Source organism: Umbelopsis ramanniana (genome assembly GCF_025399195.1).
Source record: "Umbelopsis ramanniana AG unplaced genomic scaffold K450scaffold_29, whole genome shotgun sequence".
NCBI lineage: Eukaryota > Fungi > Mucoromycota > Umbelopsidomycetes > Umbelopsidales > Umbelopsidaceae > Umbelopsis > Umbelopsis ramanniana.
In genome coordinates this window covers 185,314-203,658 of record NW_026252115.1, presented here as the reverse complement: position 1 = coordinate 203,658, position 18,345 = coordinate 185,314, and the positions used below count along the sequence as shown (strand labels likewise).

General features: G+C 43.6%; 7 protein-coding genes across 7 annotated transcripts; 3 read left to right on the top strand and 4 right to left on the bottom strand.

Moving 5' to 3' along the window:
* Positions 1–265: 265 nt before the first annotated feature.
* Positions 266–2,801, top strand: K450DRAFT_242300 (uncharacterized protein; the record flags this gene model as incomplete). Its single annotated transcript, XM_051589227.1, has 4 exons — positions 266–660; positions 742–859; positions 930–1,035; positions 1,106–2,801. The coding sequence occupies 4 exons, from the start codon at positions 269–271 to the stop codon at positions 2,635–2,637; spliced, it is 2,148 nt and encodes a 715-aa protein (XP_051444471.1). The 3' UTR covers positions 2,638–2,801.
* Positions 2,758–4,517, bottom strand: K450DRAFT_242294 (uncharacterized protein). The gene is made up of 5 exons (XM_051589226.1): positions 4,444–4,517; positions 3,961–4,364; positions 3,064–3,895; positions 2,974–3,000; positions 2,758–2,887 (listed from the first exon to the last, which is right to left on the bottom strand). The coding sequence occupies exons 2-5, from the start codon at positions 4,344–4,346 to the stop codon at positions 2,879–2,881; spliced, it is 1,254 nt and encodes a 417-aa protein (XP_051444470.1). The 5' UTR covers positions 4,347–4,364; positions 4,444–4,517; the 3' UTR covers positions 2,758–2,878.
* A 293-nt stretch (positions 4,518–4,810) lies between these two features.
* On the bottom strand, positions 4,811–6,550 carry K450DRAFT_174990 (uncharacterized protein; the record flags this gene model as incomplete). The annotated part of the gene is made up of 1 exon (XM_051584212.1): positions 4,811–6,550. One exon carries the CDS (start codon positions 6,548–6,550, stop codon positions 4,811–4,813), a length of 1,740 nt encoding a protein of 579 aa, XP_051444469.1.
* A 792-nt stretch (positions 6,551–7,342) lies between these two features.
* K450DRAFT_265850 (uncharacterized protein) lies at positions 7,343–8,836 on the top strand (the record flags this gene model as incomplete). The annotated part of the gene is made up of 1 exon (XM_051592800.1): positions 7,343–8,836. One exon carries the CDS (start codon positions 7,343–7,345, stop codon positions 8,834–8,836), a length of 1,494 nt encoding a protein of 497 aa, XP_051444468.1.
* A 303-nt stretch (positions 8,837–9,139) lies between these two features.
* On the bottom strand, positions 9,140–12,216 carry K450DRAFT_210259 (uncharacterized protein). The gene is made up of 11 exons (XM_051584782.1): positions 11,769–12,216; positions 11,255–11,695; positions 11,028–11,195; positions 10,902–10,950; positions 10,714–10,832; positions 10,624–10,652; positions 10,403–10,556; positions 10,265–10,343; positions 9,715–10,202; positions 9,377–9,647; positions 9,140–9,303 (listed from the first exon to the last, which is right to left on the bottom strand). The coding sequence occupies exons 1-11, from the start codon at positions 11,986–11,988 to the stop codon at positions 9,201–9,203; spliced, it is 2,121 nt and encodes a 706-aa protein (XP_051444467.1). The 5' UTR covers positions 11,989–12,216; the 3' UTR covers positions 9,140–9,200.
* Positions 12,217–16,118: 3,902 nt separating this feature from the next.
* On the bottom strand, positions 16,119–16,992 carry K450DRAFT_242280 (uncharacterized protein). The gene is made up of 2 exons (XM_051589225.1): positions 16,939–16,992; positions 16,119–16,868 (listed from the first exon to the last, which is right to left on the bottom strand). The coding sequence occupies exon 2, from the start codon at positions 16,545–16,547 to the stop codon at positions 16,263–16,265; it is 285 nt and encodes a 94-aa protein (XP_051444466.1). The 5' UTR covers positions 16,548–16,868; positions 16,939–16,992; the 3' UTR covers positions 16,119–16,262.
* On the top strand, positions 16,689–18,046 carry K450DRAFT_199469 (uncharacterized protein; the record flags this gene model as incomplete). Its single annotated transcript, XM_051584603.1, has 7 exons — positions 16,689–16,877; positions 16,947–16,978; positions 17,069–17,314; positions 17,374–17,482; positions 17,556–17,598; positions 17,667–17,783; positions 17,844–18,046. 7 exons carry the CDS (start codon positions 16,689–16,691, stop codon positions 18,044–18,046), a joined length of 939 nt encoding a protein of 312 aa, XP_051444465.1.
* Positions 18,047–18,345: the final 299 nt, after the last annotated feature.

Genomic DNA, 18,345 nt, shown 5'->3' with positions numbered 1-18,345 from the left:
CTGACCATCTCTAACAACCATGGCAAACCAGCAGCTTGAACCAGAAACGAACGTGGCTTCAGAAGCTCCATCCTATGCTTTTGGAGACGCCGAGTTCCAAATTCTTGATGATACACCCATTAACCCTGTCGATAGCTACGAGTTGCCTGCTCCCATCGAAGGCTTCGCTAAGCCTGGTGAAATCGACGCCGACATCCTTGACATGATCAGCAAGTTGACACTCAAGGAGAAGATTGGTCAGATGACTCAAATCGAAATCGGAAAGCTTATGGATAAGGATGGTTTCTTGGATTTGAAGCAAGTTGAATACTGGGTTGATGAATGGAAAGTTGGTTCCTTCTTGGATTCTCCCGGTAACCACGGAGGAAAGTACCAGGTCTACTCTCCCGAGCGGTTCACTGAGATTGTGGATAGTATCCAGAAGGTTGCTCTTGAGCACGGTCCCAAGATCCCTATGATTTACGGTTTGGACTCTGTCCACGGTGCCAACTATGTCAACGGTGCCGTCTTGTTCCCTCAACCAACTTCCACTGCTGCCACCTTCAACCCCAAGCATGCTTACGAATCCAGCCGTATTGCTGCCAAGGACACTAGAGCTGTCGGTATTCCATGGATCTTCTGTCCATGCCTTGACTTGAACGTTGAAAAGATCTGGGCTAGGTAAGAATCAAACCACTTCGGAGTGGGAAAAAATTCATTGGGCCTTATTCTAACTCGCTCTGTTCTCCTCCTATTTATCAGGAACTATGAAAACTTTGGTGAGGATCCTCATTTGACCAGTGAGATGGCTGTTGCCTCCGTCAAGGGGTTGCAGGGTAACTACAAGAAGGATCGCAACCGCGTTGCTGCCTGCATGAAGGTAAGCATTCATAGATACAGCGATGGTAAAAACCCCAAAAAACACACATCCCAACGCTGACTTCCTTTAGCACTGGATCGCCTATGGCAAGCCCAACAACGGCAAAGACCGTGGCTCTGCTTGGATCCCAGACAACTTTTTGTTGGAGTACTTTGTTCCTCCTTTCCAAGCCGCAAGTAAGTTTTTGTCTATAACCTGTACTAGGATGATGTTTCACCTGAAATGGTAATCCGTTGTACTCTCTAGCTGATGCAGGTGTTGCTTCTGCCATGGAGTCTTTCTCCGATATCAATGGTCAACCTGTTCCCACATCTGAATTCTATGTTGAAACCCTTCTCAGAGAACACGTTGGCTTTAAGGGGCTTATCGTTACTGACTGGGGTGATCTCTGGCGTTTGTATCAAGATCACCAAACCGCCAAGGGTGAATATGATGCCACCTGGCAAACCGTCAAGAACACTTCTTTGGATATGTCCATGGTTCCTGACAATGGCAACTTCTCTGAGGCTCTTTTGCACTTGGTTGAGACTGGTCGCATCCCAGAGAGCAAGATTGATAGTGCCGCTGCTCGCGTTCTTCAATTGAAGAAGGATGTTGGTTTGTTCGAACAGCCATACGCTGACAAGTCTTTGCACACCACTGTCGGATCCAAGCAGGATGTTGCACTTGCCATCGATGCTGCTCGTGAATCCGTCACCTTGTTGGTCAACAAGGATAATGCTCTTCCCTTAAAGAAGGAACAAAAGGTGGTTGTGGTCGGTCCTGCTGGTAACAGCATCTCATTCCAAAACGGAGGTTGGTCACTTCGATGGCAAGGATCTCTTGGTAATGAGGAGTACTATGGTGGACGTGGTATCACCATCGTGGATGGTATCGAACAAGTCACCGGCACTCGCCCTGAATATGTTCGCGGCCCTGACATCGATGGCAAATGGACTCAAGAAGAGCGTGATCAAGTTGTTGCTGCCGTCAAGGATGCTGAGAAGGTCATTGTTGCCCTTGGTGAAAACACTTACGCCGAGTTTGGTGGTAACATTGATGACTTGACCACTAGTGAAGGTCAGCTTGAGCTTGTTCGTTTGATCAAGGAATCTTCCAAGGCCGATATCATTACTGTTCTTGTCCAAGTCCGACCACGTCTCTTGAAGGACATTCCTGAATTGTCTTCTGCTATCTTGAATGCCTACTTGCCAGGCTCATGGGGTGGTTTGGCCATTGCCGAAATCATCTTTGGTGAAGTCAACCCCAGCGGTCGATTGCCATTCACCTATCCCAAGCACGGCTCTCAAAGCAATGTGACCTACTGGCAGGGTGTTTACAACTACTTCAACATCAACGGTGGTGAAGAATCCTATTACTCACCTGAATTCCCCTTCGGTTATGGTTTCGGATACTCTGAAATCACCTACTCTGACATCGAATTGTCCTCCAATACCCTAGAGCTTGATGGTTCATCCATTGAAGTGTCCGTCAAGGTCAAGAACGACGGTTCTTATCCCGCCAAGGAGCCTGTTCTTCTCTACACTACCCAATCCATTCGTCCTGGATATGCTCCTGACGCATACCGACTCCGTGCCTTCGAGAAAGTTGACCTTGCCGTTGGCGAAGAGAAGACCGTCAAGTTTAAGCTCTCACGAAAGGACATTGAGTACTACCAGAGAGATTTGAAGAAGCACGCTGATGAAGGTGTCAACTTCACCATCACCATCAACGCCTATCAAAAGAACGCTCGCAAGGCCAGATTTGTCACTGGCGGTGCTTACGAATTTACCAGATAAATAATTATTTTATTACCTTACTTCTTTATGTTTATTCTTTATGTTTATGTATCTTATATGATTAAGAAGACAAAACATTGCTGTCAATACAATCCAAAATGTCATCACACACATACACATATAAGCCTTGCTGTTGGCGTGTCTTCATTCTTGCTGTATTATGTACATGGAAGCTGAAGGAGTCTAGGGTATAAAAGTTGAACGATTATAGGAGTGGCGGCATAGGGATCAGCCCTTGAAATTATCGTCGCTGCACAGAGTGAAAAATGGATTAATACATGCATGCCTTTTGATGTATAGCGCGCCTCCACCACACACGCACGATGGTTAATTTACCTCCAAGTCGGAAATCATGCGCTGCAGCTGGTATGGAAATGTGAGGTTAGCCGATGCGTTGACAAGCAAGCCCCCAAAGAATATACATACCTTGGATGCACCTCGACTAGCGCCACGGAGAAACTTTTTCGTCAAATCACTGGCATCAAATTCAGACGATATCCGACGACTCGATTCTGTGAACTCTGGGCGGCCAAAATATTGGTCGCTAGAAATACTGTTGGAGCCCTGAAACTGAGCAAGCTTGGCACTGTTTTCCGCAGAGAGGGTTTGATCATAATTGCCTCGTTGGAAGTATTGATCGGACGATATGGATTTGGCATTGGTAAATCGATCTCGTGCGGCGGTCACTTCATCCACATCAGGTGTTGAACCCATACCGGTGATTCTGGAAGGCAAATTAACCGACTGTGCATTAGCCATGGTATTGGCGTCGGGAACAAATCCAAACCCTCCAAATCGCTGTGGTGCATTGGTTGACCCATTCTGTTTGGAACTTGGCATAGCCGCGGCGGAAGAACTGTTTGAGTTTTGATTGAAATCGCCTGCATATGCAAGTCTGGAAGAGGTATGAGTAGGTTGAGATATGGCAGTTGCTGCAACCTCTTCCGCCATGACCGATGCTTGCTTTTCTCTTGCCTGCGCCTCCTCAAAGTTGAAGTCAGCATTTCGTCTAGCACCTAATTTCATGGGCTTTGCCTTTTGCTGTCGGGTATGGCTGGCCGTTGATAGATTTGCTTTCGCTTTAGCAGTGTGGTTGTTCGATTGCTGAGGATTTGTTGTGCTATCCTTTGATTTTTCCCAACCACTAAAGAAATCCTCCTCCTCCTTTGACCAAGTTGTCGTGCCATTCTTTGGCGCAGGTGGCGAGCCTGAAAAATCGATCAGAGATGGTTCTGCTTCGGTCAGGTCCTCGGCGACACTATGACTATGATCAAACATCAGTCTACCATCCAAAGCATTCGTCCATTCATAACTCATACATACCTTTCTTGCATAGTCTTTGCCCGCTGCGCCAGTTGCTTCTTGTATTGCTGTGCAGTTTTTGAAGTGTATTTGTTGAGAGCATCCTTATTCAATGCAGATACGCCGTGTTTTGAAAAGAATTCTTGCGCAGCTTGGTTACCGCCTGCACGCATTAACCACAAGTGCTCCCACTGCCATATGTCCAGGACGATCGATCTGACAAAACTAATGTGGACACCAAGACCGCGATGGGTGGATGAGCAATCTTGACAAATATAAACTGCAAAAGTAACGGACGCCCAGGTTGGGTTTCTTGAACCACAGTCAAAGCATAACTTGTTGTGTCGGTTTTGCTTGAGTTCCTTGAAGATCTGGTCACGTTCTTCCTTGGTCGCTTCTTTGGCCATTGAATGCTGTAAAGGTGGCTAAGAAGTTAAAATTAGCAAGCTTGGCTGACAGTTTGTAAGAGTGCGGAGATTGGCTCCAAACCAATGAGATAAGGACTTTTGAACCACCAGCAGTTCGACAGGCCAAGCTACTTGCCCACACTTGTGAGGTTATAGACTGTAGAAACTTGTGCCTTCGCTGTAATATTGTGCTGAATCACTATGAAACAGTGGTATTGTTTCTACTGGAAACCAACCCTGGACAATATTTTAGACTGAGTCGCCATAGCGGTTGCCAGTTAGTGGACCCTTCATCTTTGACATTACTTTATCGTTCTATTTGGGCATCTACTGCCACTGATATGAAAAGACGATGTCTAGCAAGCTAAGACACCTATATAAATCTTCCAAACACTATAAGACAATCCCATACATCTCATTTAACAAAAAATATATTATCATCCAAAGTACATTTTTACAACCATCTAGTTTATGAGATATACTCTAGCTTCGAAAGGTCCTAATTGTTTGGATTCAGAAGATGTTTTTGAGTTACTCAATACCAAATCCATCTGGCCATGAGCTTCCTTTGGTACCATAAATGTCTGCTCCTCTTTGGTAAAGTTAAGAACAACCAACGCTTTTTGGTCGTTATGAACCTTGAGATATGTCAATGTTTTTGTGTTTTCGGCATCGCATAATTGAAATTCTCCATATACGAGCAGCTCTTTATAGTTTTTACGGAACTCTATAGCCTTGCGCCAGAAAGAAAGTACACTGTTCTCATCGTGTTCTTGGTCACGAACGTTGATATAGCTGAAGCTGTCGTTGACCCGCATCCAGGGTTGACCTGTGGTGAAACCACCATGTTGAGAGCTATCCCATTGAACTGGTGTTCGACTGTGATCTCTTGCAACAGCTTGGATGGCGGAATGGGCTTTACTCAATGCCTTTTCGTCGCTATTGGTAGATTTCTTGACATGATTATAGAAGTTGAGGGACTCAACGTCCTTATATTCTTCGATGGGCCATGACTTGGGAGCATTGATCATCCCTATTTCTTGGCCTTGGTAAAGGAACAGTGTACCGGTCAATGTACATAAGAAGGTAGCCAGCATTTTTCCTGATATTTCGCGGAAGGCAGGATCATCAGAACCAAAGCGTGAAATGGACCTGGCTTGATCATGGTTCTCCAAGAATATAGTGGTCCATCCATCGTTTCCGTTGATAAAGCATTGCCACTTATCCAAAAATGCCTTGAACTGTAGCAGATTCCATTCGGTAGTCTCAAACTTTTCATTTTTACCAAATCCAAGCGTCACCAAGTCCATTTGGAAGACCATATTGAGTTTCTTGGCACTGGAACTGACATATCGAAGTACAGCTTCTGGCTCGGGGGTACAGGGAAGTTCTCCTACGGTCATGACATCGTAGTGGGATAGCACAGAGCTATTCATTTCTTCCAAAAATTCATACATGCGAGGACCATTGCAGAAAAGCTCTACGGCCAACTGCCACGCAGAAGATGAATCGGTAATAGGTGCATCCGCAAAAGGCAAATGTTTGCTGTACATATTCACAACGTCGATTCGGAAACCATCCACGCCTAAGTCAAGCCAAAATCGCATAGCATTATCATAAATGGCTTTGCGCACATCTTCGTTCTCCCAGTTCAAATCTGGCTGTTCTGGAGTGAAAAGATTAAGGTAGTACTCTTGCGTGGTCTCGTCCCAGGTCCATGCACTGCCACCAAAGCAGCTACGCCAGTTGCAAGGTGGCATGCGGTTGCCTTGTTCATCATACTTTGCAGGTCTCCAGTAATACCAGTCTCTTTTGGGGTTCACCTTGGATGACCTGCTCTCCTTGAACCAAGCATGTTGGTCTGACGTATGATTGACCACCAGGTCAAAGATGATACGAATATTTCTCTTGTGGCAACCTTGAATCAACTCCTTAACGTCATCGACTGTTCCGTAGGGTCCATACACGTCTTGATAATCAGAAATGTCGTACCCCATGTCAACCTGTGGGCTTGCATAAAATGGTGACAGCCACACAATGTCCACACCGAGATCTTTGATGTAATCTAATTTGGAGATGATGCCTGGAATATCGCCCATGCCGTCACCATTGGAATCCTTGAAACTTGAGGGGTAGATTTGATAGACCACTCCTTCTTTCCACCAACGCTTATCCGTGTTGCTTGTGTTAGGAATTAGAGGCATGGTGCAGGGTATGTATTTTCCGGTAAAGCGACGACGGTATAATCTTCTTCGTCCCAATTATATATGTACGGTAGATAGTCGAAGTAGGTCCGCCATCGGTGTAAATTCGGTCGGTCTCTGTGGGAACCCCGCTTGAGCAAAGCTTAATGTGAGCGATTAAGCTTTTGCGCCTTCAAGCATGCAACTCGAAGAGAAATGGCCCAAGGCACATTAAGTTACGTTATCAGCAGCAGAGCCCCTAAATATCGAAAAATGCCTTACACCTGACAAAAGTATTGAGGAGGAATTGTTTGCGATATCCGTCATTTCTGTACGTTTTGTTATTGAATGATATGTGATCTGACGATAAACAATGAAGTCAGCACTCAACCGACGACCGGACATTTTGACTGTGCTACTCTGTGCTCAAACTCCTTTGAAAACCATCCATGTATATGACGCAGATTTTAATCTTTTAGCCCTTGAGGCGAGAGCCAAATCGCTACTGAAAAAAATAACAACTTATATTTCTGAAGAATAGCCGATGCAGCGCCGATGCGTCACTTCATTGGTCACTATCCAGCATTTTTTTGGGGCCCATTGAGAGAGCGGCTACACATTTCGGTTTGCTTTAAAGAGTGCCACTTTAAGACTTGTTATAATTTCGGCCATAAACTTCCTTTCTCTATGACTGTTTCCATACAAGATGCCGAATCGCTAAATGGCGACAAAGAGGTTGTGCACCAGGAAACCCTTCCATCATATACGCATGACGAAAAATCAAAGGACTGGAACGACACCGCCGTCAAAGCCATGGTGGCAACAACAGACTCCGAACATACCATGACCGGATGGGAAGCCTTTCGGTTATACAAGAAAGCTGTTGGCTGGTCACTAATTGTATCGGCTGCCGTCATTATGGAAGGTTATGATACTGCGCTACTTGGCGCGCTCTATGGATTTCCAGCATTCCAGAAGCAGTTCGGTCAACCGTATGGAGATGGATATGAAATCTCCGCTGCATGGCAAACGGCTCTATCAATGGGTACGAACATCGGCGTAGTGATTGGAGTCTTCATCAATGGCATCATGACGGAGAGACTTGGACACAAACGAATGATGCTAATTTCACTCGCCACTATTACCATGTGCATTTTCGTGCCATTCTTCTCAACCACAGCGCCTGTCCTATTCGTTGGTGAAGTTCTATGTGGCATACCTTGGGGTGTATTTAGCACCCTAGCTCCAGCCTATGCGTCAGAGGTCTGTCCAGTAGCACTTCGTGGATACCTTACAACCTATGTCAATCTATGTTGGGTAACAGGACAGCTTATTGCATCTGGAGTATTGGATAGTCTGCAAGGTCGCAATGATGAATGGGCATATAAGCTTCCCTTTGCAATACAGTGGGTATGGCCAGTACCTCTTTTCTGCGCCCTCTGTTTTGCTCCAGAGTCACCTTGGTGGCTAGTGCGACAAGATCGTAGAGAGGATGCCAAAAAATCTTTGAACCGCCTTTCAATATTGTCGGTTGAGGAGAACGAAAGAATGGTAGCCGAGATGGTACGCACAAACCACTACGAAACCGAAATCACCAAAGGTACCTCCTACAAAGACTGTTTCAGAGGATCCAACCTTCGAAGAACTGAAATCTGCTGTTGCGTATGGGCAATTCAAACCCTCTGTGGCAGTCCGATCATGGGATATGCCACTTATTTCTTTGAGCAAGCAGGCTTGGATACTTCCAGCGCATACGCACTAGGTGTCAGCCAATATGGATTTGGCTTCATCGGCACGATACTTGCCTGGGTTCTTCTGGCCCACTTTGGACGTCGAACCATATACCTTGGAGGGTTAGTGTTTATGAATACTATGCTATTTCTCATTGGTATATTAGCCGTCATACCAGGTACCAATAGCGCTATTCCCTGGGCATCATCGGTGGTGCTATTACTCTTCGTCTTTGCCTACGATTTATCTGTTGGACCGGTCTGTTTTGCTCTGGTTAGTGAAACATCATCTACAAGACTTCGAGGTAAAACCATCAGCTTGGCTAGAAACACTTACAACCTATTCTACATCATATTTGGAGCGGCCACACCGTATATGCTGAATCCAACAGCTCTGAACTGGAAAGGCAAGGTTGGATTTTTCTGGGGTGGACTCTGTTTCCTGTGCACAGTGTGGACCTACTATCGACTACCTGAACCAAAAGGTCGCACATACGAGGAGCTCGACATTATGTTTGAGAACAAGGTGGATGCTAGGGCATTCAAGAAGTACGTCGTGGAAGATATCCCAGAGTAAACCGGTGCTCGATACGATATCCACTTGGATTGTTATGATATGAGATGCTTGCTACCTTTGTAAAATTAAGTAAATAAATACGATTTGATATATTATTGAGCCGTGTGCATGTGCTCTTGGTTTTCACAAAGAGAAATGAAAAGGGGCGGGCAAGGAACAACTCGCATCAGATGTCCAAAAACTAGCAGCCGTCCGTGTTCCTTTAACCTGCGGGGTCAATAATCTCGATTCAACCCATAAACAGAAACAAAAAGGTCAGTAATAATAGGCATAATTTTATTATAACTGTTCATATCCACTATAAATCATTAACCACAATATAGATGAGGTTGATCTTTGCTACTTCCTGCGTAGAAAAAAGGGATTATGTGCAGGTGGAAGGCAATCCCAATGCCGTTGCGGTTGTAGTGGCATAGCCCATCCAGCCTCTCATAGCATTTATGATGGACATATCGCGATGAACACGGCTGTAATCGACGAAGATCTCATTAGGATTCCTTGCATTTAATCTAAGATAACATTAAGATAGCAATCCCTTACGTGTAAGCTCCTTGCTGCCATGTTCCATTTACAACAACTGAGTATCCGCAGGAATCTGCAACATATGCAGGAGCATAGGCCATGGACAGGCATCCGCTCTTAGCAGCAGTTCCTACGTAGGTTGAGCAATCAGAAAGACCGTCAGGGAATCCAGAAGCTCCATTGTTCATGAACGAATAGCTAGAGAGAACGTTTCTAACAGTCCAGTTGCCATCTGTACGGGTAAACAACTCCACTTCGAAGGCTCTGTGTGCGGCGACGTCTTTGGCAACTGTTTAAAAAGGAACCTTTTTAGAATACCTTTCCATCTGTACTACGCGTCATCAATTGTCACTTACCAATAAGAACAGACCCCTCACTTCCCATGTCCCTAGAAGAGGACCCTGACGTTTGTTGGTCATGATCATCATTTTGAATTACAAATCTGGTAGGCGGCAATATCCAAGATCCACAAATGGGGAACTCCTTGGGGTAATCGCTGCTCCAAATTTTGATTTTCTGAATATCTGTGTCGGATATACCGTTGGACGCCAATACTTGATTCAAATACGTGTAGTAATTGTAAGAAGATGACTGGCAAGCGAGCAAATCCTTCTCACCACCCATAAGCACTTCCAGCCATGTAATAAATTCATCTGGGAAAGATCCTCCAAGGCGTTGACGAACTTTGCTAAATATGGCAGCAAGGTTATCTGGAGAGATATGCTTTGCTGAATCTACACGGAAACCAGAGAATCCGATGCTCAGGAGATCTACAAGATGTGTTGCAATTCTGTTTCTAACATAATCAGACTCTGTGTTGAGATCTGTCAGACCAACAAGCCAGCTATGCGAAGAGACAATTAGTAACCTCTTTATCTCATTCATTGTTTCGAACATTTTGCTTACCCATAATTCAAGTCAGATGGGTCACTCCAAGAGTTGAGAGATCGTTCGCAATGAAAATCGGTTGGTCCATAAGGAACCGCTGATTCGATGAATTAGCAAGCGGTAGATATGCGTTTCATACAGATTTGCAAACCATACCTGGGAATTCTAGAGCTGGTCTCGCTCCAGTTTGCTTGTTTGGTGTATAAGTAAAATCATGAGTATAAGCTGGACTTCCAACCGTGGTGTTGTGTCCACTCCAATACGTGCATGAGCTTCCGCTTGATGTTCGATGCAATTGAATATCATTTCCCTGTTGTAAAAGACATATGAGATACACTGACTCTTAAAGAATGGTCATTGCAGGTTCAACAACTTACACCACCAGTCATATGATTAATGACAGCATCTAATGTAGGGAGTCAGAATCAACTGTAAAAAAAAGTTCACCATCCACCTTATTCACTTGCCTGCATAAACACGAACACCATTGCTGCGGCACGTGTTTATCATAGCTCTGAGTTCGTCTCTTGTACCCATACGATTTTTGGTCAAACGATATGATACAGGCTGATACAGGAAATACCAACTGAAGGCGAAGCACACATATTAGTTTCTAATGCACCAAACGCAGTTTCATAGGTTGTAAGACACTTACGGATTGTACTGGCCATCAGTTTCATAATAATAATCGGTTATCAGATGTTCTATAAAGCAATGAAAAAGATCGGTGTTAATGTTTTCATAAAAAGTGAACGTAAACAAATAGAACGAATCTTGTTACCCATTGCAGGCCAGATGCGGACACCACTCCAGCCAGCCTTTCCGAGAAAGACACATTCCTTTCCAACGTCGTTGTATGGCCATCCAAATAGCTCTACAATAGCTACTTTTTGACCATTGTTGGTTGCCGAGACATTCACCGACTGCTTGTCCCAAATAAAGTACAGTGCTATAAGCACTCGTTAATCACTCGCTGAAGTCTGTATGGTCATTAATACAAGTACTTACGATCCAAGGTTAGTGTAGCATTGAGTGCTGGTATAGTAGCTACAACGCTTAGGGTGCCTGTAAATCCCGCTGGCACACTGTAGGTGTTGCTTGATGTGGCAGTAGCACCTCCAAAACTATAGAGAATGGAATTACAAGTACGAGCAAAGGCATTGACCGTTACAGTAGCACTTGTTCGAGCAGAGTTATATGTAACATCAGCATAACCAGTAAGTTCACGGTAATCCTGGAAGCTTGAGACGTAATCGGAGCTTCCTTTGCCAGGCGTTTGCCACTTTCGATCATCATAGCCTGTGCTATTGTAGGAAGTTTGAGAACCATTGCAGCTGTCCAAGTTCCATGTTGAGCATGGAGTAAGTTCAGTAGTAGGTGCAGGTGCTGGTACACTACATGAGCTGGTACCAGTGGATGCACTTGACTTGGTAGTAGTTGTTTTGGACGCTAGCAATAATTGTTAGAGAATATGCATTTATTTTTACAAAATGACAGTCGCTGACGTTGAAGATATTCTTACATGTGGTAGTAGCGGTGGTTGTTGTGGCAACAATAGCACTTGTTGTTGTAGTAGTAGTAGTTGAGGTTGTGGTAGTAGCAGAGGTACTCTTAGAGGCTGTAGTAGTGGTGGTGCTACTAGCTTTGGTGGTTGTGGTTGAAGAAGTTGTGGTGGTAGTCACAAGGTAATTTTGACTGCCATTGTTGTCATAATAACTTGTTCCGCTGACATCGTACTGCATTCCACAACCGCAATTTGCAATGAGTTTCTTTCAAAGTTGTATTGATGGCTCAAACGCTCCAAGCTTACTTACCTTGAGGTAGAAATGCTCGATGCCAGAACTGCCAATGGTCGAACTGAAATTCCAGAATTCATAGTTCGTTCCTGAGATTGCACCTTGGTAAGCGGCGCTAATGGAATCTCCAGCAATGTTCCACACATCGCTAGAGGAAGAGTAATAGAGTGTCACAACCTTCTGGTAAGCTATATTTTGGACCTATGAAGAATTTTGGTGTCAATGGCTTTTACAATGGATATGATCTATGAATATTCGGGTTCGGCACTTACGTAAATTTGACCAGAGAGGACATTATTTGTGTAGTTATAGTAATTCAACTGTATAGGTACAGTCGGCACGGCAGACACCAAAGCACTAAAGAGAAGGATCCCTTGTAGCAAGAGATTGATTAATTTAGTCATGCCTTTGTTGAATGGTAGAATCAGTATCTCGATATGGCCACATTTATACTTTTTGGCTCGCCTGGTAAATCGCTACAACGGCCTTGATTTATGTCACACTGTACTTTTCTCCATTTTTCCGTCTCATACGGCTGTTTCCCATGCGATCCAATCCCGCGAGACTAACATACGAATGGTCTATCCCGTCTCCACATTTTCAACCCCCTGTGCTGCGGTGTAATGCGGGAATACGGCCGTTACACCAGGATCACTGTAACGTTTGCTTTCCGAAATATGCTACTGTTGCGAGAATATGAAGCAAAACGTATTATTTTCAAACGATCATTGACAGGTTAATAATGCATAAGCTGAATACTAGCCTTGGTCATGTTGTGATATCGTTTTGTTGGCAATGGCACAATAAAATCAGCCTGAGATCAGTACGTACAACAGATAAAATGAGTATGAATTCGATCATGCTTTGTCTGGTTACACTTATAGCCTTGTGAAATCATGGTTTTATGACTACAACTTGGAAGCCTCCCATAGGTAAGTAAGTTAAATTTAAAAACTAATGTTGGTATCATTGGATTGCACTTTTTTACTGCCTTCGCTTTCTTATTGTTCTCTTGAAAATAAACTCTTTAAAAAGCCTACTGGTTTACACAAGGCAACCCCACTTAAATTGGTACCTCCACACTTCCCCGGGTATTTTAATTTAAATGCCCACCTGGGCTTCCCGCTTTCTTCAGCAAATGTTCCCAGGCACAATTTTCATCAGTCACTTTTACACTCGCCTGCAGGTGTCGGGTGCAGAATGTAGTACTGAAGCTGGATGCTCTACCTTGTTAAAGAAACATGTACCAAGATGGTGGCAGCAAAGCAGCAGAGATTAGGACTTCAGCATGCACAGATTAACAAGAACGGTACTAGCTAACCTGTATGTTGTTTAAGATCTTATTCCATCTGATTCTGCAAAGTCTCAATGTGATTTACTGCTTCATTCATACAATTCCAGCCTCAGCTTGCACTGATCAGCACCAATTGAACTTTAGTGCTGGCATTGGCATGTACAAGCATGAACAAATCATATTTAGCTGCAGTAAGAACGTGACAAACTTATGTCACATAGTTTTCGGCTCCGTCTCAACTCCACAGTACATCTATGTGGGTTGTCGGCAGTGCCATCCAAATTGTCCAGGAAACGGCGGTAACGACGATGATAATGCATTTCTTAAATGATGATCTATTTGAAAATAGCTTTTTTGGCGCTACCTTGGCTTAAGAAATTAAAAACGGAGTAGTTTAAATGGAAATCAAATGCCTCTCCTAATAAGCATATGCTATTCCTTTATTTTAGGTCGTATTCATCGCTTGTATGCGCTCGACACTGAGCCACACTAGCGCAAACATTATACTATTGCAGTCTAAACCACTTGAAATTTATATAAAATGGTGTAGCTTTGTTTGTTTCTAGCCTTTAGGACCTGTAAACACCCCCTGTACGATAGGAACTACTCTGGCTTCCCCACATTTTTGGTGTATTTGGTCTGTGCACTCTACCACTCTGTTACACCAGCTTTTCCTATAGCTTTGATGTGTCTATATCTCAATTTATTCCTGCCCCAGAGGTTTACACACTATTCGTTGTAAGGATAGACGCGTAGTGGAGAGGGGTATAGTTTGCGAGAGACAGATCGACTTTTCATTCAGTAGGTGTGGAGAAAAATGCGATCAGTGGGGAAAATTATGGGTAGTTATCAAGGGATTCCAGTCATTTTAAGTGGGGCTGGCCAGCGAGATGCTTAAGAACAACCTAACGCACTTGACAGGTTATTAGATCGATGCCGATCAAATCTATGAAATGTGGCCGGAAATGATAATGGCCCCACTTTTTTTTTTGCATTTTTCAACCACCTTGGTCACGTGATCTGCTCCTTGACTCAAAGCTCGGTGTCTTCTAGCAGCAACGGACGGGAGTGACGGATATAAGGCAATTTCTTGGTATTTAAGAGGGATTGCGATCAAAAGTTGTCGTTTTCTTATTAGATGTGTGAGAAATAGTCGAGCTCTCAGCACTGAGAAAATGGATGACGTAGAAACACAAACATTGCGTTTGAAAAGCTGTCGTAAGAAGTGTATAATTAAAGTACGAAGATGGCCAGCAAAGCAATGATGAGGTATCAGCAAGCAGCCATAAAGTGTAAAGAAAAGCGGTATGTATTTTACACTTTCAATCCACCATATAACTTGCGGCAGCATTCTCGGCTAAAAAAGCTAAAGGCTTATTGGAAAGTATCGCTATTATGTATCAATTTAACAGATGCAAACTGTGGAACAGCACAGAAGGGCATTACCTGAAGAAGCTTAATTACCTAATGCTGCCGATACTCGAACTTCTACAATAGTAGCTCGTGCTCAGATAGTATGCCATTGAAGCTACAATCACACTGTGGAAGGAATATTCGAACTCGTCTTTTTGAAACTCTCCTTGGCAATGTGAATGACCCATAGTGCAAAGTCTTTTCTTTTCTAGGTTTCATCTGTTAGGTCCAGTAGATCAAGCCATGCATCCTTTGTAGACATAGGCATCACAATCTGCTTCTTGTGAGAAGATAATCTTGCTGAACGCTTCACGGTATGAATGCTTCGTTCTTTATCACTACCACTCTGTCTAACAGCTACTTGGCTCATTTTTACATTTTTTTTTTTCCATCTTGTAAAATTGATTTTATCTATATTCGCAGATAATATGAACATGGCTTATCCTGCAACCTGATATATCCTATCATCATCTAGCGATTCGTCGGAGTACCTTGGTCCAGGTTCGCGCATCTCTGATTCGCTCTGATGGACGTCCCTGCCGTGTTTAAGTAATTTAAGGAAAGTGATTCCGGAAGCGAAGTGGTTTTGGAACAATGAGTATAACGCAGGTGCAAGCATCTTGTTGCAAAAAGCAGAAGAAGAAGCATTATGTTGCATAGTTCCTTCAACATAAACACAAGGGGCTCAACGTACTCACTCTTATAAATAGCAGACGTAGTGGGGAAAATAGCACTGATATATTGTGACAACATCAGGTTTCCGACCGTGAATGCTTCTTCAAGTAGTGACAAAGTTTTTATACAATGCTACATAGCAATTCCGCCAATTTTAGGCAGCATTCGCTCTTCGTACAGCTGAAGGTGGCTCACCCGTGCACTACCGTCTTCAGCCAGCACACTTCCAGTCACAAAACCATTGGGTAAAATTATCCATGTGGCTTAATGAAATACATAAAATTGTGCCTCATTCGGCCTTGCTTGCTACACTGCGGAGGCATTACAATTTAGATTTAAGAGCGTTTTGAGTTCATTCAGTAGTCGCGTGATGTATGTTGGGATTGATGATTATTATAGCGGTTGGTTCGGTTGTCGGAACATCAAAGGGGACCCTTGGGTAGCTCATTCCGCTATCTTATCAAATTGTCATTAAAAGCGAGCGTTCGGTCCAATGCAAGATAAGCCACGGCGTCCGCGCGGCAAAGGTAACGCAGCAGATGCGAGGATAACCTATTTTGTGCAGGCGTACAACCCAATCTGATAAAAGTTTGCTTTCTTTGTCCATCTGTAAGCTCATGATATTGATTAAGCGGTACATTCGCTGCTAAGCAGCACCACACCTTACAGTACACTCTTGCATGTTGGCCATTACCAATTAGCTGGCAAAATTAATGTCCATGGTATAAAGCAAACCATCAAGGCTCAAGACTTGGGAGTCAGGAATCAATTTTTGGTACAGACTGGCCACGACTAAGAAAGGAGGCTGTGAGGCAACTCTGAATACATTTTTATACCCTCATTGACATACATATTGGCAGATGTTACGTTTGAATATGTATTCCGGACTCGGGAAAAAGGTATACAGCGTCACCGCAAACAGCATGGTTGGCTTCCAAAAAAGTATTCGCTTGTAAAGTTGACCTTCAATTACAAGCGGAGACATATGATGAAGAAGGCAAGTTGTTATGAATGCATGCTGGCTCAGATTGAAGGGTTTTATGCTTCTAATTCTAATACCATACTTCCTTCCTCCGCGAAACTGAATAGTTTTCTTTTTAATCATTTTAATATAACAGCACATTTTGAAGTCTCAGAGTAACACTCAACTTTCCGAGTGCTTGGTTTTGTGTCAGTGTTACCACCTCCTTGATTGGCCAAATAATTTGTGAATTACAGTTTTCTGCCTTCAGGGACATGAAGCACGTTTTTTTTCTTTATTCTAATGGGCAACAAGAAATCAACATTACGCTTTCAAAAGAAGTCGAAGAAGGACGATACCCCTTCTATTGTGAGCTCTCGGAGTACCACTCAGTCGAATTCTCGAGTGATGCACGGCCGGGAGTTCCATAATGTGGAAAGCAGCACATACGTCCTACCGAAGGATGATTTCGAGAAAGATCGACTTCATCAGGTAAATCTCGAAATGCACTTTAGTTTAGAGCTTCTTTTTCTCCAATCTAATGCCAACGTACCATCATAGCAACACTTTGTGGTCAAGGAACAGCTGAAAGGGTACGTCTAATGAGATGATTACTGGAGTTTAAACACACACCTGGTATACGAACATGCATGATGTCATTTTTGCTGAACCTTCTTGCATAGAAACATTCTTAACAAGGAGATGATGGCGCCTCTTTTCGAGAAAGGAATATATGCCTTGGATGTGGGATGTGGTCCTGGTAGCTGGGTGTTGGATATGGCCACCGATTTTCCTAATTCAGAGTTCGAAGGCATGGACATGGCAGAAACTTTTCCCACTGCAATTCATCCTCCCAACGTTCATTTCCACAAAGGAAACTTACTCGAGCCTCTCACTTACGACCGTCAGTTTGATTTCGTTCAAATGAGGTAAGTTCAATTCGATGTCCTTCCATTCTGTACCTGTAAATCTCATACAAAACAAATAGGTTCTTTGCACTCGGTCTTCGCAAGGAAGAGTGGGCCCTTACCTACAAAAACATCCACGCAGCCTTGAAGAATGGTGGTTATTTCCAGCACGTCGAAACCACTGCCATCGTAAGCAGTCTCATTTTGTGGCCTCCATGTTGTAGCTCTTTGATCGGTTTCTCTGACTTTGAACCTTTTTTAGCCTGAGACCACTGACCCAACCGTCAAGCGAGTTTTCGAGGCCTGTGAGTATTTCAGAACATAACATCAAAAAATGGCCCTTGCATAAATAACTTACGCATCCTTTCAACAGTGGCATCGCTTCAGCGCAAGAAAGGGCAAGAACCTACCATTTGCGCACAGTTACATCCACTAGCGGAAGAAACTGGATTTGAAATCATTCATGATTTTACATATGTCGTTGAAGCAGGTAATGCAACATTCTATCCGGAGTACCTTTGCAGTAGAAGCTAATCAGACCATCTATTAGGCTGGGGTTCCCGCGCTGATCAACTGATGGCTGACACCATTGGTGCTGCTATTCAAGGGTTGGCTCCATTCTTGGCTAAAGAAATGGGGGTTGACGACCACACTGGTAAAAAATTGGTGGATCAAGCCATCGCCAACTTTGGACCAAGCAAAACCATTTTCAACATTTACTGCTTCTTGGCACGAAAGACAAGTAGCATTTAAATGGTGTATAAACCAAAACACAATTACTTAATTCATTGTAGCTTATCTCAAAATTTATATCCTCCTCTTTGCTAGCTTATAGAATACTGTTGAATATGTAGTTGAAGTTGAATAAAGTTGAATAATGTACTGTTTTTACTCGAAAAGTTCCGCTGGTTTACTCTGGACCAACGTATTTTTTACTAGTGGTCATATTTCTAGGTATCATTTTACGGGCATTGTGTTGTTTGAATCGGCTTGGCCGCTTAAGCTCAAACCCAGAAAATATGCTGGCCAGTCACACTCACGACCATTTGAAT